This window comes from Ictalurus punctatus, chromosome 6 (assembly GCF_001660625.3).
Source record: "Ictalurus punctatus breed USDA103 chromosome 6, Coco_2.0, whole genome shotgun sequence".
Lineage (NCBI taxonomy): Eukaryota > Metazoa > Chordata > Actinopteri > Siluriformes > Ictaluridae > Ictalurus > Ictalurus punctatus.
This window is the reverse complement of record NC_030421.2, coordinates 3288730-3307279: the sequence shown is the minus strand read 5'-3', so window position 1 is coordinate 3307279 and position 18550 is coordinate 3288730. Positions and strand designations below refer to the sequence as shown.

The following is an 18550-nucleotide window of genomic DNA, read 5'->3' as shown; positions in this document are numbered from 1 at the left end:
TTACACTTCTTTTGTCCAATCAGATGAGTTTATTTTTAGAGCACTCTAGTGGAGTGTGTGCTTCTACACTAGACACACAGCTGGCTTCAACACAGCACTGAAATACAGAACAAAGCTTTACATAAATAAAAAAAAAACAACAAAAACAAAACAGATCAGCGGTGTGTGTGTGTGTGTGTGTGTGTGTGTGTGTGTGTGTGTGTGTGTGGACGTGGTCGGGAAGACACACGCTCAGAACAGTGCGATTTTAACTGCTCCTTCTTGACACTTCTTGATGATGCTGGTTTCCATAAGTTTGAGAAGTTCTCCTTTTACCTGTAACACACACACACACACACACACACACACACACACACACACACACACACACACACACACACACGCAGAGAAGAGCTTGTGAACTGAACGACCGTGTCCAGTAGATACTATTTCAGGGTTTAACATGGCAGCTCCTGTCAGTCTCATCATTAAACGAGTTCATGAGCTGTTTTGCTTTTGCACTGCGTCTTCTCCCGTGGCGTTATACAGAAGATAAACGCGTTACCGGAGCGTCTCTCTACTTCTTCAGACAAACACGAAACACGCTCCGACACATGATCAAAGATCCCGTGTATAAAAGAGTCGTTCGATAGTCTCGAGGCTGGTGCAATAAGCTGCAATGAAAAAGACCCGGCGCTGCACGTCCTGTACGCTTCGACGTGAAAGAAACACGCCGGCGTTTATCTCGGCCCTCTCTCCGTTCGCCGCGTCGGTGCCGTGCGTGATTACTACAAACGATGCCGTTTCCTCGCGCCGAGAAAAATGTCGGGAAACTCCCTTCTAGAAACGTCTACGGCGAAGCGCTTATCGATTGTTCCGTCACGTTTTGCATTCGGCTCAGGACGCAAATGACGCTTTCCGTCTGTATGACCGATCCCTTTGAAAGAAAACTTCGGAGAAAACGTACGTAACCGGAATGACGTTTCACTCACTGACGACGTCGACACGGACAGTGACGATCTAATCATCCGCCTTGTTCTGAATAAGACGTGTAATATTCTGATTAAGGCGTTTACATGAGTCGCTTTTAGAGTATTCCTTTCATGTTCAGGTTTTACGCGTTATAGAACGTAGAGCGATTAACGGCGCGCGTCGTTACGTCCCCGCGTCACGCCGTCCCTCCGGGATTTCACGTATCGACGTAGAGTCGGTCTTCGTTATGGGACCGTATACGGGTCTGGGTGTTTCGGTTTTTATTTTACGGAAGCGTATTTCGAGTGCGGTTAATTATTAGTCGTGCTGTACGTGCGAATAGACGACCGCTTGAAGCCGTGGGCTGCGTCCCAAACCGCGTACTTGCCTAAATACGTGTATTTCACCTACTATATACGCAGCCGTGCTCTCGTTTGCCGTCAGATGGTCGAGCGCTGCCGTGCGTGTACGTGTCCTGTCGCACGATGCGGTGAAAACTCCCACGCGACGTTAACAGTGTGATTAAGGTGTGTACGTGTCTGGAACGCGACTAAAACAGGAATCTTAACTGGACTTGTGTTTACTTCGAGTATGACTTTAATCGGATTACGGTCATCAGTAATCTCTGTTTACATGCTAGTCTCTTGATCGGAGTGTCGTCTTCATCGGGTTCATATCGGAATACCTCATCTGCCTTTTTTGTTTTTATTAGGCTGGGGAAAGAAAGACTTTTTGCATTGGACTTCAATGTTAAAATATGGAGTAAAGGTCGGCAGGCCTGCAATTCAACACCTATGAGAGATGACATAATGACAACGAGTCTTTATCGATCACATATACATGTGCACAGTGACATTCTTTTCTTCGCATGCCCCAGCATGTTAGGACGTTGGGATCAGAGCGCTGGGGTAGTTATGATACGGCGCCCCCTGGAGCAGACAGGGTTAAAGGCCTTGCTCAAGGGCCCAACAGTGGTAGCCTGGCAGTGCCGGGGCTTGAACCCCCGACCTTCGGATCAGTAACCAAGAGCCTTAACCGCCACGCCTCCACTGCCATGCGACATGTTAAATAATCGCGCTCTTGTGAAAACATTACATCTTCAGGAAGAATGGTATTCATCACTCAGGTACAGGTCCAGATATGTGTAGAACCTGTGCCAAGATGCACTGAAGGTCTTCTGGCAGCTCATGGTGGCCCAACACCTTACTAAAGGTGCTTTCATCTTTGAAATTCAATCACACTCAGATCAGGTTTCACATGAAATCTAGCTGAACTGACGTGACTGCACGAAGTCAACCAAGCATGCAGGGTATTTCTGGGTTGCAGCAGTTTTTTTTTTTTAAAAGATGAACGCTGATCAACAGAGCGAAAGGACGGAGCTGCAGGAATGCCTTCCCGGATAGACCGACGGGGGGGAAAAAAAAGAGAGAAAATGCTAGATGTGATGCAGAAAACTAGTTATTTTTATGATTACCTAATCATTTATCTAGCGCTGGCTCCGTGTTCTCCGCGATCCTTCCGATTTCTACACGCAGCTGGAGTGTGGAGCTCTGTCTACGCTCTTCTCTCGACGTACTACTCTCCAATGAAAGAACGACTCGTACGGGTAGGTTTACAGACTAATCGCACCCGTACGTAGTCGCCGCGGAGTCCGGAAGCACCAACTTGTACGGAACGTGTCTGTGAGTTCTGGCGCTACGGGGCGGGGGGGCGGGGACGACTCCATATTAATTCCCATAGACGTGTTCAATAAATGCTGATTTATATACCTATGCTTATTATTATTATTTTTTTTTTTTATAAGGTTTTGTGTGTGTGTGTGTGTGTCTGAGTGAGTCGTACCTCTGGTATGTCCACCATCCGCCTCTGTTTTTGGTCTCTGTGGTTCCAGTCGAGCACAAGATATCTCAATCCCTGCAGGCTCAATCCCTCTAGAGGTCAAAACAGCTACTTCAATATCATCACAGAAATCACTCAATTAAATGTAAAAGCTCTCTCGCGAAATGCCAAGGACGTTTAAAGCAGGCGTGTGCGCTGACCTTTCTCGATCAGCGTGCTCAGTCTGCCAGGAGTACCCACACCGATGTGAGCCACGCTTTTACTCAGCAGCTTCATCTGATCCTCGGCTTTGATGTGTTTGGCGAAGAGCTTTAGCACTTTAGCTTCGCCCTTAAATGTAGTCAGCTGCCTTTAAAAAAAAAAAAAAAAAAAAAAGACAAAGGGAGGGGGCGCATTAACGCAAAACCCGAAAACGAAGCCGTCTTAAAACAACTTGAGAGGAATGAAAAGCTACGACTGACTTGATGAGTTCGATGGTTCGGAGGGCGGAGCTACAGACGATGAGCAGCACGACCGAGCGCGTCTGCGTGTGCTGCTTCTGTACTTTAGCCCACTTGGGACAAACTAAACGAGAAGAGATGAAAAGCACCGTTTAACCACTGAAGAATGAACTGATCCGGATTCTTCCCGGGGACGCCCTGGCGTATTACGCACCTTCTTTGAGGAAGGACGACAAGCTGTGCGTGAGGTCGTTACTCATCAGAAAACACGACTCTGAAACGAGAAGAGGAACACGCACGTGAACGCTTCGGGCGGTAAACCGGGCGGCCGTACCGAGGCGGACGGGGCGCGGATGACTGACCCGGCAGATCGAGCTCCTCCTGTTCGATGACGGATCGTATGCCGCTGAAATGGCTCCTCACGAGGCTCCTCAGGTCAGCCGGAGAGCCGGGTGCGGGCGCCGACGTCGCCAAGACATCCGTGATGGTCTTCTTCTGAAGACAGAAACGGATCGATGGTTACAAGGCATGACTAAACGCCTTCAAAGCTAGGCTTTATTATCGGTATTTAATACCGATCGTTATCACGGACCGGTAAAGTAAAAGCACCGCAGAGTGAACAGCTAACAGCGTCAGGTGATGCTGTATTTATAGCCACCGATTACCGGTAAAATACATCACTTGTGTTTTATAGTGCATGTCCATGCGGGTGGTAGGGAGGTGCAGTAAACGGACATAAATAAACCACTACGAAACCGCCACCCAGTCCAGAAAATTCCGAAAGCAATTCGGATTCGAGTTAAATTATTAATTATTGCGAAACTCCTGCACGTACAAATCACCGGGCTGTGGAGCGCCAGCGCCAGCGCCAGCGCAAAATTGGTTTTCTGGTTTGTTTCGCTGAAGTATCGTATATTACAATGAGGACACGAATCCGTCATTCATACATATTTTAAACGCACGTATAATTTAATAGGCATAGAAACTGAAGGGGGGAAAGAAAAAAAAAAAAAAACGAAACGACGAAGATCAGGCGACGTTTATCCCGATCGTCAGTCAGTCTGTTCCCACTGTAGCCTCAGAGTCCCGTTCTTGGTGGACAGGACAGGGACGCGAACCTGACGTGTTCTTCGGCTTCCGTTTGGCAAGGTGTACATTCTGAGACGCTTTTTCTGCTTCCTGTCAGCTCGAACCAGATCTCTCTCATCGACGAGGCGTTTCCGCCTGCAGGACTGTCTCTCGCTGGACGGGTCTGGTTTTCCGGACCTCTGTTTAAACTACGGGGACGTGCGTGAAAATCCCACCTGGCGCCAACGTCTCTGCCGCAATCACTAAGATCGCCCCCCCCCCCCCCCCCCCCCCCCCCATTCTGATGTGGGCATCACCTGGGGCTTTTGGACTTGAATTTGAACTTAAGCATTGTGCTACTGCCACGTGATTGGCTGATAGCACGACTGCGCTCTTCGGGCACTATTTCCACAAACCAGAAGTCAGAAAAGTGAAGTTCTGATGGAGATGTCTTCACCTCCGAGTCCTCCTCGGGATTCTCAAGCGCTTTTTCATCTTTTTCGCTCTAATAGCTAACAATAGCAGTCTTCACATGTGAATGTGTTCGATCTGCACTCCTACACTCATGTCACCTACGGAATGTGCGCTCACACACACACGCGCGCGCGCGCGCAAGTCTCTGCTCCTCTCAGCAGGTAAAAGCAATTTCACCGGCGCTATTATTACGGCGCTCTTTTATAACAGCCTTTTCGTGACACGTTCGTCGCCGAAACTGGCGACCTGTCACCGGTGAACGAGCTGGCTCTCCTGGGTGAACGTTAAGCACGGCCTCACACTTTGTTCTCTCGGTTGCTTTGTAGATACGGGCGACGACGACGGTCCTTCATCTGTCTTCGATAACCATTTGAATGCTTCCATGGAAACCGCTCATCAGCATCCGAGCTGTTCGTCTGCGTGACGGGCGAGAGGCGTGACTCTCGGTTCCGAGCAGGAGGCGATCGGTTTTCGGGAGGAACGGGAAGACGTCTTCACGGGAACGCTCGCTCTTTTTATATGTGCGCGTCTGCGAACCACCGGCGTCGGGGTAATCGGACGGTGATTTCGGTCGCGGTTCGGAAAAGAACGTCGGTCAGAACGTCGCGAGCTTCGTCTGGGAAGAACGACTCCCGGAGTCGACTCTCGGTGAGCTGAGTCAAACGATCTGACTCGCTGAAAACAGCTGTAAACGGGTCACGATTACTCTCATTCGAAAAACAGCTCACGTGGCGCAGTTATAGCCGTTCGAAAGTTACATCCTAATACAGCGTCGTCACGTGAAGACGTACGAGTGACGAGAGAAAACATCTGGATTTACCTTTCGTCTTTTCTTGGGCTTTCCGGCCTCTTTCTTCTCCTCTGGATGGGCTTTCTGTTTTGGAACGATGCGTTCTTTCTGCAAATAAATATGACACCAGGATGGTGGGCTTCCAAATGACATTTAGGATCGTAAACCTTGAAAGCTGATAAGAGCCTACAGTATATTATTTACAGATGTGTACTACATCTCTGATATTACACAGTATGTGAAGGTGAAAGTGACCGAAACCTAAATACAGGACATATAGTGCTCTTTATACTGCCGAGTGTATTATTATTATTATAATTAGTGTACTAACACGGGGGGGAATATTTGGGATTCTCCCAGTGCTCTATCTACAGCCGTCTAGAGCTACACTGGCTCCGCCCCCATTTGTCAAGCCTTGTTAGCGATGTAACTACGACAACTCTGCGGAATGAATAATATTATTTTTTGATTGTTGTGAACCGAAGAGGGCTTTTCACCTGTACGGTCTTCTTTCTCTTCACTTCGTCGGGCTCCTGTGTTTTAAGTTTTCTTTTCTTTGCTGCTTTCTCCTCGGGTTCTTCTGGCTCGGCCGGGGTGTCGCGTGCGTCCTCCTCACCTGATTCACCTGGCGAAGACGATAAACCCGTTACAAAAACTACAGCTCCTCCTCATCATGCAACTTTGTATTTCGTACTTATACACACACCGAGCTATAAAATCGATCGTCGTCGTTATTCCTCCCTGTAAGGACGGGTAAAACAGCGTGTGTGGTGCGAGCGTGATCATACATCTATAGGACTGGAGTGTGCGTCGTAAAAAGGAGGACATAAACCGGTGTGTTAGTCACGATAGAACATCGAAAACATATCAAATGTTGAACCTGAGGAGATGTACCGTTTTAAGAAGAACAATAAGGTGATTTGGAATCCGATGGCCGCGACACGTCTCAGAAAAGTTGGGACGGGGGCGGTGATGATTATATCGGGAATGACGTGTGGGTTCATGAGATTTGCAAATCATCGCGTTCTGCTTTTATTTGCATTTTACACTGCGTCCCGACTTTTTTTGGAATGGGGGCTGTACAAATCCACATCGAATCGAGCTTTTCACACGGTCTTTCCAGTCCCCTGATCTAAACCAAACTGGAAATCCGTCCAGGAGAAGAGCTCAGCTTCCTTGTTCTGTATTCTCTAATCTGATCAAGCATCGGAGAACAAATCAGTAATCTTGGCAAAAGGAGGTGCACTATTTTATTCACACCCATGTGCTGAACCTCAACTCTTCTGGGAAGGCTTTCCTTCCCATAGATTTTGGGGACTGTGATGGTCCATATATGGGTGTGAAGGTCCACATACGGCTGTGGTGGTCCACAAATGGGTGTGAAGGTCCACAAATGCTTGTTTATATAGGGGTGCCAATAATTGTGACACACAAATTATATATATACACATACATATATATACTTTTCCTATAATATACTGCCTTCAGTTTTGATCTATTAACTAATTATCACCTTTCGAAAGGTGCCAATAATCATGGAGCTACCTCAGGATGCTACGGAAGCAAACTCCAATTCCCATGATGCTGTTCGACTAAACGGCACACGTGCAGCTTTCAAAGCAGCATCGTGGTGATGTTTTGGTGAATTTCGTCACCTATTCTTGTATAAAACTCTAGATAAACGCATATACATTTCAAAAAGTGGCCATGGTGTGATAAGCGTGAACACAGAGAGAGAACAAACAACAACAGCTCCATATTTATTTACATTTCAACTCTGAAAACCGCTTAGCTTTCCCAACTGACATTACGTACAGCTCTGCAAACCGAGAAAACAGCCAGCTTTCTGCTCGGTACAGATAATAAAACCTGTAAACACGACTTCAGTTCATAGGTTTCAGTCGGAATTGATGTATTTATATTAAAACATACCTAAATCCTCGCCTTGAGCCCACCACTCGTCTCCTAAGTCGTCTCCCATGGCTTCTGTAAACACACCTTGGAATTTCACAACCGCATTTTCGACATCAATAAAGAGCTGGACTGTGACGAACTATTTCACATTTATGCACAGAAATTAAACAGAGCTAAATATATACTGCGTCTGAGAGAAAACATATTATTAAAAAACTATTGAAAAAAGTATCAAGACATGCTTTTAAGAATACTTTGATTTGACTTTAGTTGTGGTGAATCTACCGATATGAAACTACTGATGCTAGTGGCTGAACTCCAAACACCTCCGTTCATCGTGTAGAAGTGCACTATATACGGCACGATGTAATGATTTCTGCACTGTATGTAGTGCACTATCATTTGAAAAGGGGTTTATTTGGGATTCAGACATGAAGACGGAGGTTTTTTAAAAAATCAAGCTGTTTCTCCATAGATTTGCGCCACCGGGGGGCGCTAACTTCTTTAACTCTTGTTTGGAGTGTGGTGAAAAGGAGATCTGTGACTGGGACACTGAGCAAAAAACATGTTGGGAGGCTTTTCAAAAGACTGACATTTACATGCAGCTCAAACTCTGAATACCTTCACATCAAATACTTCATAAAAACAAACCGACTAAACGCTGGTTCTTCCTCTTCTACTTATTATTATTATTTCTTCTTCTTCTTCTTCTCTTCTTCTTCTTCTCATTATTATTATTTCTTCTTCCCCCTCTTCTTCTTCTTCTACTTATTATTATTATTATTATTATTATTATTATTATTTCTTCTTCTTCTTCTTCTTCTTCTCATTATTATTATTTCTTCTTCTTCCTCTTCTTCTTCTTCTTCTTCTTATTATTATTATTTCTTCTTCCTTTTATTATTATTATATCTTCTTCTTATTATTCTTCTTATTATTATTCCTCCTCTTTTTATTGCTATTTCTTCTTCTTTTTATTATTATTATCATTATTATTATTATTTCTTCTTCTTCCTCTTCTTCTTCTTCTTCTTCTACTTCTTATTATATCATCTTCTTGGTCTTATTATTATTATTCCTCCTCACATTATTATTATTATTTCTTCTTCTTCTTCTTCTTCTTCTTCTTCTTCTTCTTCTTCTTCTCATATCATCTTCTTTCTCCTCGCAATATTATTATTTCTTCTTCTTCTTCTTCTTCTTCTTATTATTATTATTATTATTATTATTATTATTATTATTTCTTCTTCTTCCTCTTATTATTATTATATCATCTTCTTGTTCCTCTTATTATTATTCCTCCTCACATTATTATTATTTCTTCTTCTTCTTCTTATTATTATTATTATTATTATTTCTTCTTCTTCTTCTTCTTCTTCTTCTTATTATTATTATTATTTCTTCTTCTTCTTCTTCTTCCTCTTATTATTATTATTATTATTATTATTATTTCTTCTTCTTCCTCTTCCTTCTTCTTCTTCTTCTTTCTTTTTTCCTCCTACTCTTCTTCTTCTTCTTCTGGAATCTCACTCAGGGTGTATTCTCACCTTGTGCCCGCCTTGTTCGACCCTGACGACAAAAAATGATTATTCATCCATCCATCCATTTTCCGTACCCCGTATCCTACACAGGGTTGCGGGGAGCCTGCAGCCTATCCCAGGGGGCTCGGGGCACAAGGCGGGGGACACCCTGGACAGGGTGCCAATCCATCGCAGGGCACAATCGCTCACACACACACACACACACACACACACACATACACTATGGACAATTTGGAGATGCCAATCAGACTCAGCGCATGTCTCTGGACTGGTGGAGGAAACCACCGAAGCACAGGGAGAACATGCAAACTCCACACACACAGTGCAGAGGCAGGAATTGAACCTACAACCCTGGAGGCATGAGGCAAATGTGCTAATTACTAATCCACTGTGCCTCCCAAAATTATTATTATTATTATTATTATTATTATTATTATTATTATTATTATTATTATTATGGGCAGAAGAGCTGCTGGGTGGAGGTGGCAGGACACTCTATAGAAACAGTAAGATGCCTTCCCTCTGATTCGCCTAGTAATAGAGGAACCTTCTGGTAGAACAAAAAGCAGAATAAAAATCTAAATCAGATATATATCAGGGCTGTCAGTATCTAGAGCATTAGATGTTTTTCCTCATGTGTGAAATGTTTTGCTGTAGCATTACATATATATATATATATATATATATAGATAGATAGATAGATAGATAGATAGATAGATATGTGTGTGTGTGTGTGTGTGTGTGTGTGTGTGTGTGTGTGTGTGTGTGTGTGTGTGTGCGTGTGTGTATTTCAAATGCGGCATTCAGGCTGTTTCTGACAGAGTTGTTTTTCTGTCATGCAGGAATTGATCAAACTGATCTCGCCAGACTGAAGATATCTTCATAAATATCTGGTTAGGAATCCGGGGCATTGAGCTCTGATCTAAAGGACCGTATCCGTGTGCGCTGGAGAGCCGGTTTCATGTCTATCGTCTCTGGAACCGAGGGATGTTTAATTCCCTTCTCCCATTTGTATCGCCCTCTTTCACTCTCCTTACCCAATTACTTATTCATCACTAGCGCATGAATTAAAAATCTTCCGAACTTCCCTTCAACCAACAGCATCACGGCGTGTTCAGAGCTCGTGTTTTCCCCCTGATTTCCATCACACGCCGCTCACGTCTGTGCGTTTTTATAAGGAAAGTGTCGTTTTATTCCCCCCCCTTGCAAAGACATAGCCATGGTAGGATCAGACGTGTCTCCGTTTCCTGTTAACGCAGTGAATCAGAGGTGTGTGACCCCGCTCAGGGGGTCCTGTAGAATTTCTCACCAGGATTCAGATGCTCCCGAAGAGCAGTGATGAGTGAAGCAGCTGGGTTAAATTAAAGACGGCGCTCAGGTCTGGTGAGATATGTCTTTATTGACAATGAGTGACAGCAAAAGGGTCATTACAATCGATATCTTCAAACCCGAGACCCCGATAGTATCGACAGACTTTTTCTTTGACAACGCCAGCATCTGATACGTGTTCATTTTGCTCCTTAAATTGCCTAAGCTCATTTTATTTTATTCTCGTCTTTGCCCTCTAACGCAGGAAATTGAGGTCTTTGAAGCCTCCTGCTTTCAAACGTAGCGTTTTAACACGTGGCCCATGTCCCATCCAACCTTCCCATTCAGCCATAATTACGCTCATCCTCTTCCATTTCCTTTATTCCGGTTTTATTCCGTTTCATTTCCTTCTCTTCTCGGAATTGTTCGTAATAACCTGCGCCGATACACGACGGCGTGAAAAATAGAATCTGCGTGAGTCGGACCGGGTTATTAGAAACAGCCGCCGCAGTGTTCTGTGGACAAACAACAGGATTCGGGGAGGAAGAACCGCGCAGGGTGATTTATACTCAACTTCACTGGTATTTCCATACAGAGGTTTAGCTTCTGCTGCCAGTTCAATCAAATCGGTCCAGCTCTGTCACTCCGTTGAGGAGTTTGGGCGCATGGGAGGGCAACGGGCATGAAATTATACCTACAGTCTACTGCCTCTAGTTCCGTCTTACTTAAATTCAGTCCTTCACATTTACGCCCCCACGCCACCCCACCCCCCCCGTCCGCCCCCCCATGCCACCCCACCCCCCCCCGTCCGCCCCCCCCACCCCCCACCCACTATTTCAGCAACATGCTCAATTTCAAATGCTAAATATGAAGCCCTTCCTAAATTTACAACACTTCATTCTAGTGTTTGCTTCGGAAACGGCTTGGCATAAAGTTCATTTCAGGTGTTCCGTGTCTGTAGCGTCAGCCGTGCTTCTGATTCCAGCGGTCATGAGTTTTACAGTGTAGAGATTCTTCTTCTTATTATTATTATTGTCATTCTTAATAGCCTGGATTGAAAGCTGATTGGTTTTTAGGATGCACGGTCATCCCGAAGCACGGGCGTACCCACGCATTCTTAGGGGAGAATACCAATCTGTCCCCCCAATATACGGTAGAAAATATTTTCTCTATGCCCCCCTTTAATGAACCCTGCCGACGGATCTGTCTTTTCTTCATCGATTCTATTTATTTATGTCTGTTCCTTTTTAATATATTTCCATTTGGTAAGGAAAATAGGTGTGCGCCCACCCCCCCTACAATTGTACACTTGGTTGCGTCCATACTCAACGCCAGTTCGTTGAAATATTTTAGCAGCTCAGAGACCGCAGCCAAGTGTAGAAAAGAACATACGAGCTTTTTTCAGACAGTCAGTAACTAGATACTTAAATAGTAGGTGACCTTAGCTTAGTATAGAAGGCGTCATACCATGACTTGGTTTGTTCTTAAGAACGTCAATTAGTTGTTGATATTTGCACACGCGTGAAGTAGGCTAGGCTAACGTCAGCTCCAGTTTTTGACCATTAACGTTACATTCATACTTGGACACACCCCCCCCCCCCCCCCCCCATGTCCATACAATGGTTACGCCCTTGTCCGGAAGTCCCACTTTTTTTTTTCTCCCAGAAGTCCCATTTGTTCTCTTCTTCTTACCAAGAATGACCGAGTTTAGCCCCTATGTGTATAGAAGGATGAAAGCCAGGTAGAAAGAAGCACAAAGACAGAAATCAGTGTAAATGTAATCGCAAGATGTACAGTGGGTCCACCACGAAAATGGAAGCTGCATCAAGTACTGTACAGCGCGGCGCGAAAGTCTGTGAATTTTCTATGCATTTCTGTACGAATGTGATTTCAAACATAATCAGATTTTAACACAAGTCCTAAAAATAGACAAAGAGAACCCAGTTAGACAAATGAGACAGAAATCGTGATGGGACGACGAATTCTGAAGCGTACCAGCGGATTCTAAAGGAAAATGTCAGGACGTCTGTTCATGGAGGGAATCTGAAGAGAAAGTGGGTCATGCAGCAAGACGACGAGCCTAAACACACGAGTCGTCCTACTAAAGAACGGTTAAAGAAGAATAAAGTGAATGTTCTGGAACGGCCGAGTCAAAGTCCTGAGCTTAATCCAGTAGAGATGTTGTGGAAGGACCTGAAGCGAGCCGTTCATGTGAGGAAACCCACCGACATCCCAGAGTCGAAGCCGTTCCGTACCGAGGGACGGGATAAAACTCCTCCAAGTCGATCTGCAGGACCGATCAACACTTACCCCAAACGTTTACTCACAGTTATTACCGCACAAGGGGGTCACACCATGCTTGATTATACTTGATGAAGTATAATATTCTTGTCTCGTTTGTTCATTCGGGTTATCGTGATCTACTTTTAGGACTCGTGTGATCATCCGATGATGTTTTAGGTCATATTCATGCAGAAATCGAGAAAATTCGAAAGGGTTCACAAACTTTCAAGCGCCATTGTAGTAGAGGAACCTTATGGTTGAACAAAACGGAGAATAAAAATAGATTACAGAATTATTAGGGGTTTTTTTTTCCCCCATGTAAGGCTTTTAAATTTTTTACTAAGTTCCGAGTAAAGCTCGTTTGCTTTAGCTTAATATCGGACATAGAGTTCGGATCGATGTCCGTCGATAGGATGAGAGATAAACTCCGATTTTGTTCCGTTCTATCTTATCCTGATCCGATCGTTCAGCCCTCCGTCGCACAACGGAAAGTCAATATGGTCAAATGAGTCAGCGGGGGAACGAAGGAATAAAGAACAGTACCACATCAGCGATCAGATACAAGAAGCCAATCAGAAAACGGATATAAGTGCAGAAATTAGTAGCCTTCAGGTTCGTGATGATTCGGTTCCGCTTTGGAGTTGCGCGAGAGATTTGGGGAATACGGGATGAGAAACGTAAACGGAATTTGAAACGGACAAATCTGGAATTTCACGTCTTTGTTCAAAGCGAGGTTTTGTGTTGAGTTCGTGCGCAAGGTTTCCAATTCAATTTTGATAACAATCAGCACCATTTCAGTACAGGAGCCATGTTTCATCCGCGTTCCATGTATTCGGAAAATCGCTTAAAACATCCCATGCCATGTGTTCAAGAGAGCGAAATCTTTACTTCCGGGGACGCCAACACAACGCATCGATACAAACGGAAGTTGTTGCACTCGGGGAAGCCACTGCTCCCAATATAATAAACGACTCGCGCTAGTCCAAGGTTTCTCGTATCGTTTGAGGATCATCTCCGCTCGCACTTCTTGGAAAATCTGTGTTCCGGTAAGGTTTTCCATCATGAACTGAAGTCAAATCTTTTTTTCTTTTTTTTCAAAAATGATATTCGAAAATGTTCCTACCTCATCCTCCGTCCAAAAATTGATACCAATTATGACATCGAAACCCTGCAGGGACATCAAACCCGCTAGTTTAAAAGTTAGTTAGCAACAGTGCTAGCAGCATCATTTGCTCACGCGACTTTCGCTGTGCGCAAATCCAATGAGCGAGGTGCAGACGTTCCTCTCGTCAGTAGCCGAGGAGAGGATCTAACGGGACGGGAGCCGGACGGGGCGACGCGCAACGTAAAAGTCTCATCCTCTCAGAGCATTCTCTTCTCTTTCTTTCTCCGTTCTGCCTGGCTGCACTTCCCATCATCCTTCTCGCAGCGCTCACCGGTTGAAAGTCCCCGGCAGTAGTGTTTTGTGAATCCGAATCTGAACGCGACGGACCGCGACCGAAACGGATTGTGACGCCAAAACCGTAACCGTAATTGTCTACCCTTGATTGCTATGAAAATCTCCACTCGGAACACCGCACGCGAATTCGGCTCGTGCGGTACGATTTCAATCCGATCGGCTTCATCTACAAAAACGTCTCTTCAACAGACCGGTTCGACTAACGTCATAAACATTTAAAGTTCTTCATATTCGATTCAGTTTGTAGCCGTGCATCTCTCTTCCCAGAGGAGAAAACGCGTGAATATCAGATAGAAAGAAAGGCACATGGAGGACTCGAGTGTTTAAAAAAGCAACGAGAACTCTCTACAGCCCTAAAGGTGAGGACTGATCGACGGTACGGAGAATGTCAGACTCACCTTGACTTCACGGCTACCTGCACACCAACTGGTCACTCACCCAACTGCAGAAAAGCTGATTAGTTTGCTCATTAGCATTTGCCCAGGCATGTAGCATGACATGAAATAAGCTTGAAGCGCCTCATGCTTTCCCGCTATTTGTTGAACGGTTATAAACGAACCCTTCTTCAAGAGTATTTAATAGATAACCTCGGATTTGGAAATGTAACCCTTAAACAATGACGATTTTTCGGAAACTGTGTTCAGTCTGATGTAGAAATCTGTGTGTATCACCACGCTTTTCTTCATAAATCACTGAACGATGCTAAGCAAGATTGCAGTGTTGAACGTATAATGTAATGGAATTATTATAGACCTAGAAGGTTGTATTTCGTGCCTGACAGCCATTATAAGTACAGATAATTGCGCCTATTGGCAAATCACCCTGGCACATGATGATTGCGCTTGACTGCGGATTTGAAAGCTGGTCTCCCCGTTAATTTTATTTCTTTATTTATTTATAGAAAAAAAAAAAATGTATTTTTACAGGTCTGAAGGCCTACAACGGAAGGCTTTGGCTGTCAGGGCTCACAGGACCTCTACATTCGAATTTCAATTCAGTCCCTAAACGTTGTTTATCTTTTCAATCCCATTAGCTTTCATTCATTAGCCACATTATCATCAATATTCAGTGCTTGAAAGATGTGACCAGGGCTATGGATATCTCATGAGACCAGATAGCATTCATGTCAGACCTACACATTTCTCTTTCATTCCTACCCCCCTCCAGTTTGAAACGGTTCCAACAGCCTAACACCGTGTATGTGATAACGCTGGAATTGTGGCTGTCACATGTTTTGGGAATACGCTACTATTAGCCATTTTAATTCAGTATCAGGGCTGTGGGGATTTGACAAGACCTTTGTAGATTTTTAAGGGCATTTGTTTCATGGCTTAATGAGGACTCTGAGCTGCCTAACCTCGGTAGCGTTTATTAATATGTCACAGTGATCCAGGACCATCCTTGCATGAAGACTGAGGATAGCGCAAATAAAACTTACTTCATAAGTATGAAAATGAGAAATATATGTATTTCGAACAGTTCTGAAGATGCTCGATGCTCCAAGGTGCTCCAAGGAAGTTCTCGGTTCAGTGCTCCTATAGGGGTTAATATATGCCAGTGTATGTGTATATTATGAAGTCCGTGTTAAAGGATGCATTCAGAATAACATGTTTGTGCTGTGGAGAGTGATGCAGTCTTACATTTCCAGGCTCTGGGGTTTGATCCTGAGCTCGGGTTACCGTGGGCTGTTTTCTCTGTGGGTTTCCTTGAGTTCTTTGGTTTCTCTTTGCAAAAATATGCCTGCATGTGGATTGGTGACTCTAAGTATACATGTTTGTGTGTATGTATAAATAAATGATGGCTTGTGCTAGCATGATCCAGAGTGTGTTCCTGCCTCATGCGTCATGCCCAGTGTTCTTGGGATAGGATCCAGATTCACTGCAACCCTGACCAGCGTAAAGCTCTTACTGAAAATCCACGAATGAATGCATCTACCCATCTATTTTCTATATCGCTTATCCTACAGGGTCGCGGGGAATCTGGAGCCTATCCCAGGGAGCATCGGGCACAAGGCGGGGTACACCCTGGACAGGGTGCCAATCCATCGCAGGGCACAATCACATAGACATTCACACACATAGTCATACATTACGGACACTTTGGACACGCCAATCCGCCTACCATGTATGTCTTTGGACTTGGGGAGGAAACCGGAGTAGCCGGAGGAAACCCCCGCAGCACGGGGAGAACATGCACTCCACACATACAGGGCGGAGGGAGGACTATACTATATATTGTCTGGAATGGGGGGTACAGTGGCTTAGTGGTTAGCACATTTGCCTCGTACCTCCGGGGTTAGGGGTTCGACTTCCAGATCCACCCTGTGTGCTCACACAGGTCCGCACACACAGGGCAGCGGCGGGAATCGAACCCCCAACCCTGGAGGTGTGAGGTGAACGTACTAACCAGTAAGCCACCATACGCCCTGAATTAAAAGATATAGTCATGATATACGTATTGTGTGTAAGTGTTTTTGAAAATTTCTGGATTTCAGATACATTATCTGGTGAATGTGAAGGCCATAGCATTTGATTGGCATAATTTCTCAAACTTTTCAGCGAGCCCTCTGGATGGGGGCAGGGTCATTCTAGAAGAGACCACTCCCATCATTTACGTTTACAAGTATAGCATTTGGCAGATGTATTAACCAGACATCCTTATACATCTGAGCAATTGAGGGTTAAATGCTTTGAACTCCGAACTTCCGATCAGTAGCCCAACGTCTTAACCACTGAGCTATTAACACTGAGCTATTACCACTGCGATATTACCACTGAGCTATTACCACTGAGCTATTACCACTGAGCTATTACCATTGAGCTATTACCATTGAGCTATTACCACTGAGCTATTACCATTGAGCTATTACCATTGAGCTATTACCACTGAGCTATTACCACTGAGCTATTATCATTGAGCTATTACCACTGAGCTATTACCATTGAGCTATTACCACTGAGCTCTTACCACTGAGCTATTACCATTGAGCTATTACCACTGAGATATTACCACTGAGCTATTACCACTGCGATATTACCACTGAGCTCTTACCACTGAGCTATTATCATTGAGCTATTACCATTGAGCTATTACCACTGAGATATTACCACTGAGCTCTTACCACTGAGCTATTACCATTGAGCTATTACCACTGAGCTATTACCATTGAGCTATTACCACTGAGGTATTACCACTGAGCTATTACCACTGAGATATTACCACTGAGCTATTACCACTGAGCTATTACCACTGAGCTATTACCATTGAGCTATTACCACTGAGCTATTACCACTGAGCTATTACCATTGAGCTATTACCATTGAGCTATTACCACTGAGCTATTACCATTGAGCTCTTACCATTGAGCTATTACCATTGAGCTATTACCACTGAGATATTACCACTGAGCTATTACCATTGAGCTATTACCATTGAGCTATTACCACTGAGATATTACCACTGAGCTATTACCACTGAGCTATTACCACTGAGCTATTATCATTGAGCTATTACCATTGAGCTATTACCACTGAGATATTACCACTGAGCTCTTACCACTGAGCTATTACCACTGAGATATTACCACTGAGCTATTACCACTGAGCTATTACCATTGAGCTATTACCACTGAGCTATTACCACTGAGCTATTACCATTGAGCTATTACCATTGAGCTATTACCATTGAGATATTACCATTGAGATATTACCACTGAGCTATTACCATTGAGATATTACCACTGAGATATTAGAACTATATGCAAAACAAAGTTTGCAAGTCATCGATCCTGTGAGGCAGTTGCCTGTTTATACTACCACCACCATGTGTCACAGTTTAGATGAGGACTTAATTGTTAGTATGTTTAGTTTTATTATTACGTCTTTTCCAAGCCTAATACTGTGGAAAAGTTGTTGGTGGTCTTCGGCAACTCTGAGTGGTCCAGAACTTTCATATAAGTGAACTAATGTATCAGCTGTATCAAAAATGATTAAGAACTTGTTGCCGAGTAGAATAATTTCCCAAGCTCCGTGTAAGCACGCAGAATGACTGAGCACTGTGTCATTTGTCGCTCAGGCTAGCCCACGGCCGTCATGGGTCTACCGGTAGCGGTTCTGATTAACAGTGAGAGATCTTTAGCGTCGAAACAGCAGAATGTAAAAGTGTTCCGTGCTGGAGTTTAGGACCTGTCAGTGAGTCCAGACTCACTCTCACTCTCACAACGAGCACATGTTTAGCTTTAGTTTCACTGTAATTACTGAATAACTCATTGTTTTACCATGCATAAAAGCACAATAAGCTGCCGATTTAAATAAAGTAAGCGTACTTCGTACTCAATGATTCGTGCTGCAAAATTATTGGCGTAAATATTTTCGAAAGAAGTGTGCCAAGCAATGTGTATTGAACCATGCCTCAGGTCAAGGGTCACGTGGGTCGTCTAAAGCCTACGTTGTACTTGCTTATGCAGGACTGCAGCGGTGGTTTC

The 18550-nt window shown here is 44.3% G+C and overlaps 1 protein-coding gene across 2 annotated transcripts; it reads right to left on the bottom strand.

Annotated features, from left to right (window-relative positions):
• Window positions 1-6: 6 nt before the first annotated feature.
• On the bottom strand, window positions 7-7602 carry cmss1 (cms1 ribosomal small subunit homolog). Of its 2 annotated transcripts, none has more exons than XM_017470340.3 (9): window positions 7495-7602; window positions 6060-6187; window positions 5593-5670; window positions 3593-3725; window positions 3445-3504; window positions 3252-3354; window positions 2991-3139; window positions 2794-2882; window positions 7-315 (listed from the first exon to the last, which is right to left on the bottom strand). In XM_017470340.3, the coding sequence occupies exons 1-9, from the start codon at window positions 7541-7543 to the stop codon at window positions 232-234; spliced, it is 873 nt and encodes a 290-aa protein (XP_017325829.1). In that variant the 5' UTR covers window positions 7544-7602; the 3' UTR covers window positions 7-231. The 2 variants fall into 2 exon arrangements, with proteins under 2 accessions (XP_017325829.1, XP_047012272.1); XM_047156316.2 differs by having other exon boundaries at window positions 3593-3722.
• Between the last annotated feature and the right edge of the window lie 10948 nt (window positions 7603-18550).

Coding starts and splice junctions, on each gene's coding strand:
- cmss1 (XM_017470340.3), bottom strand. CDS start 7,543: ATGGGAGACGACTTAGGAGACGAGTGGTGGGCTCAAGGCGAGGATTTA. Junction 5,671..6,059: donor AGAGAAAGAAGACCGTACAG/GTGAAAAGCCCT, acceptor ATTTATTTGCAG/AAAGAACGCATCGTTCCAAA. Junction 3,726..5,592: donor AGCCCAAGAAAAGACGAAAG/GTAAATCCAGAT, acceptor TTCTGTCTTCAG/AAGAAGACCATCACGGATGT.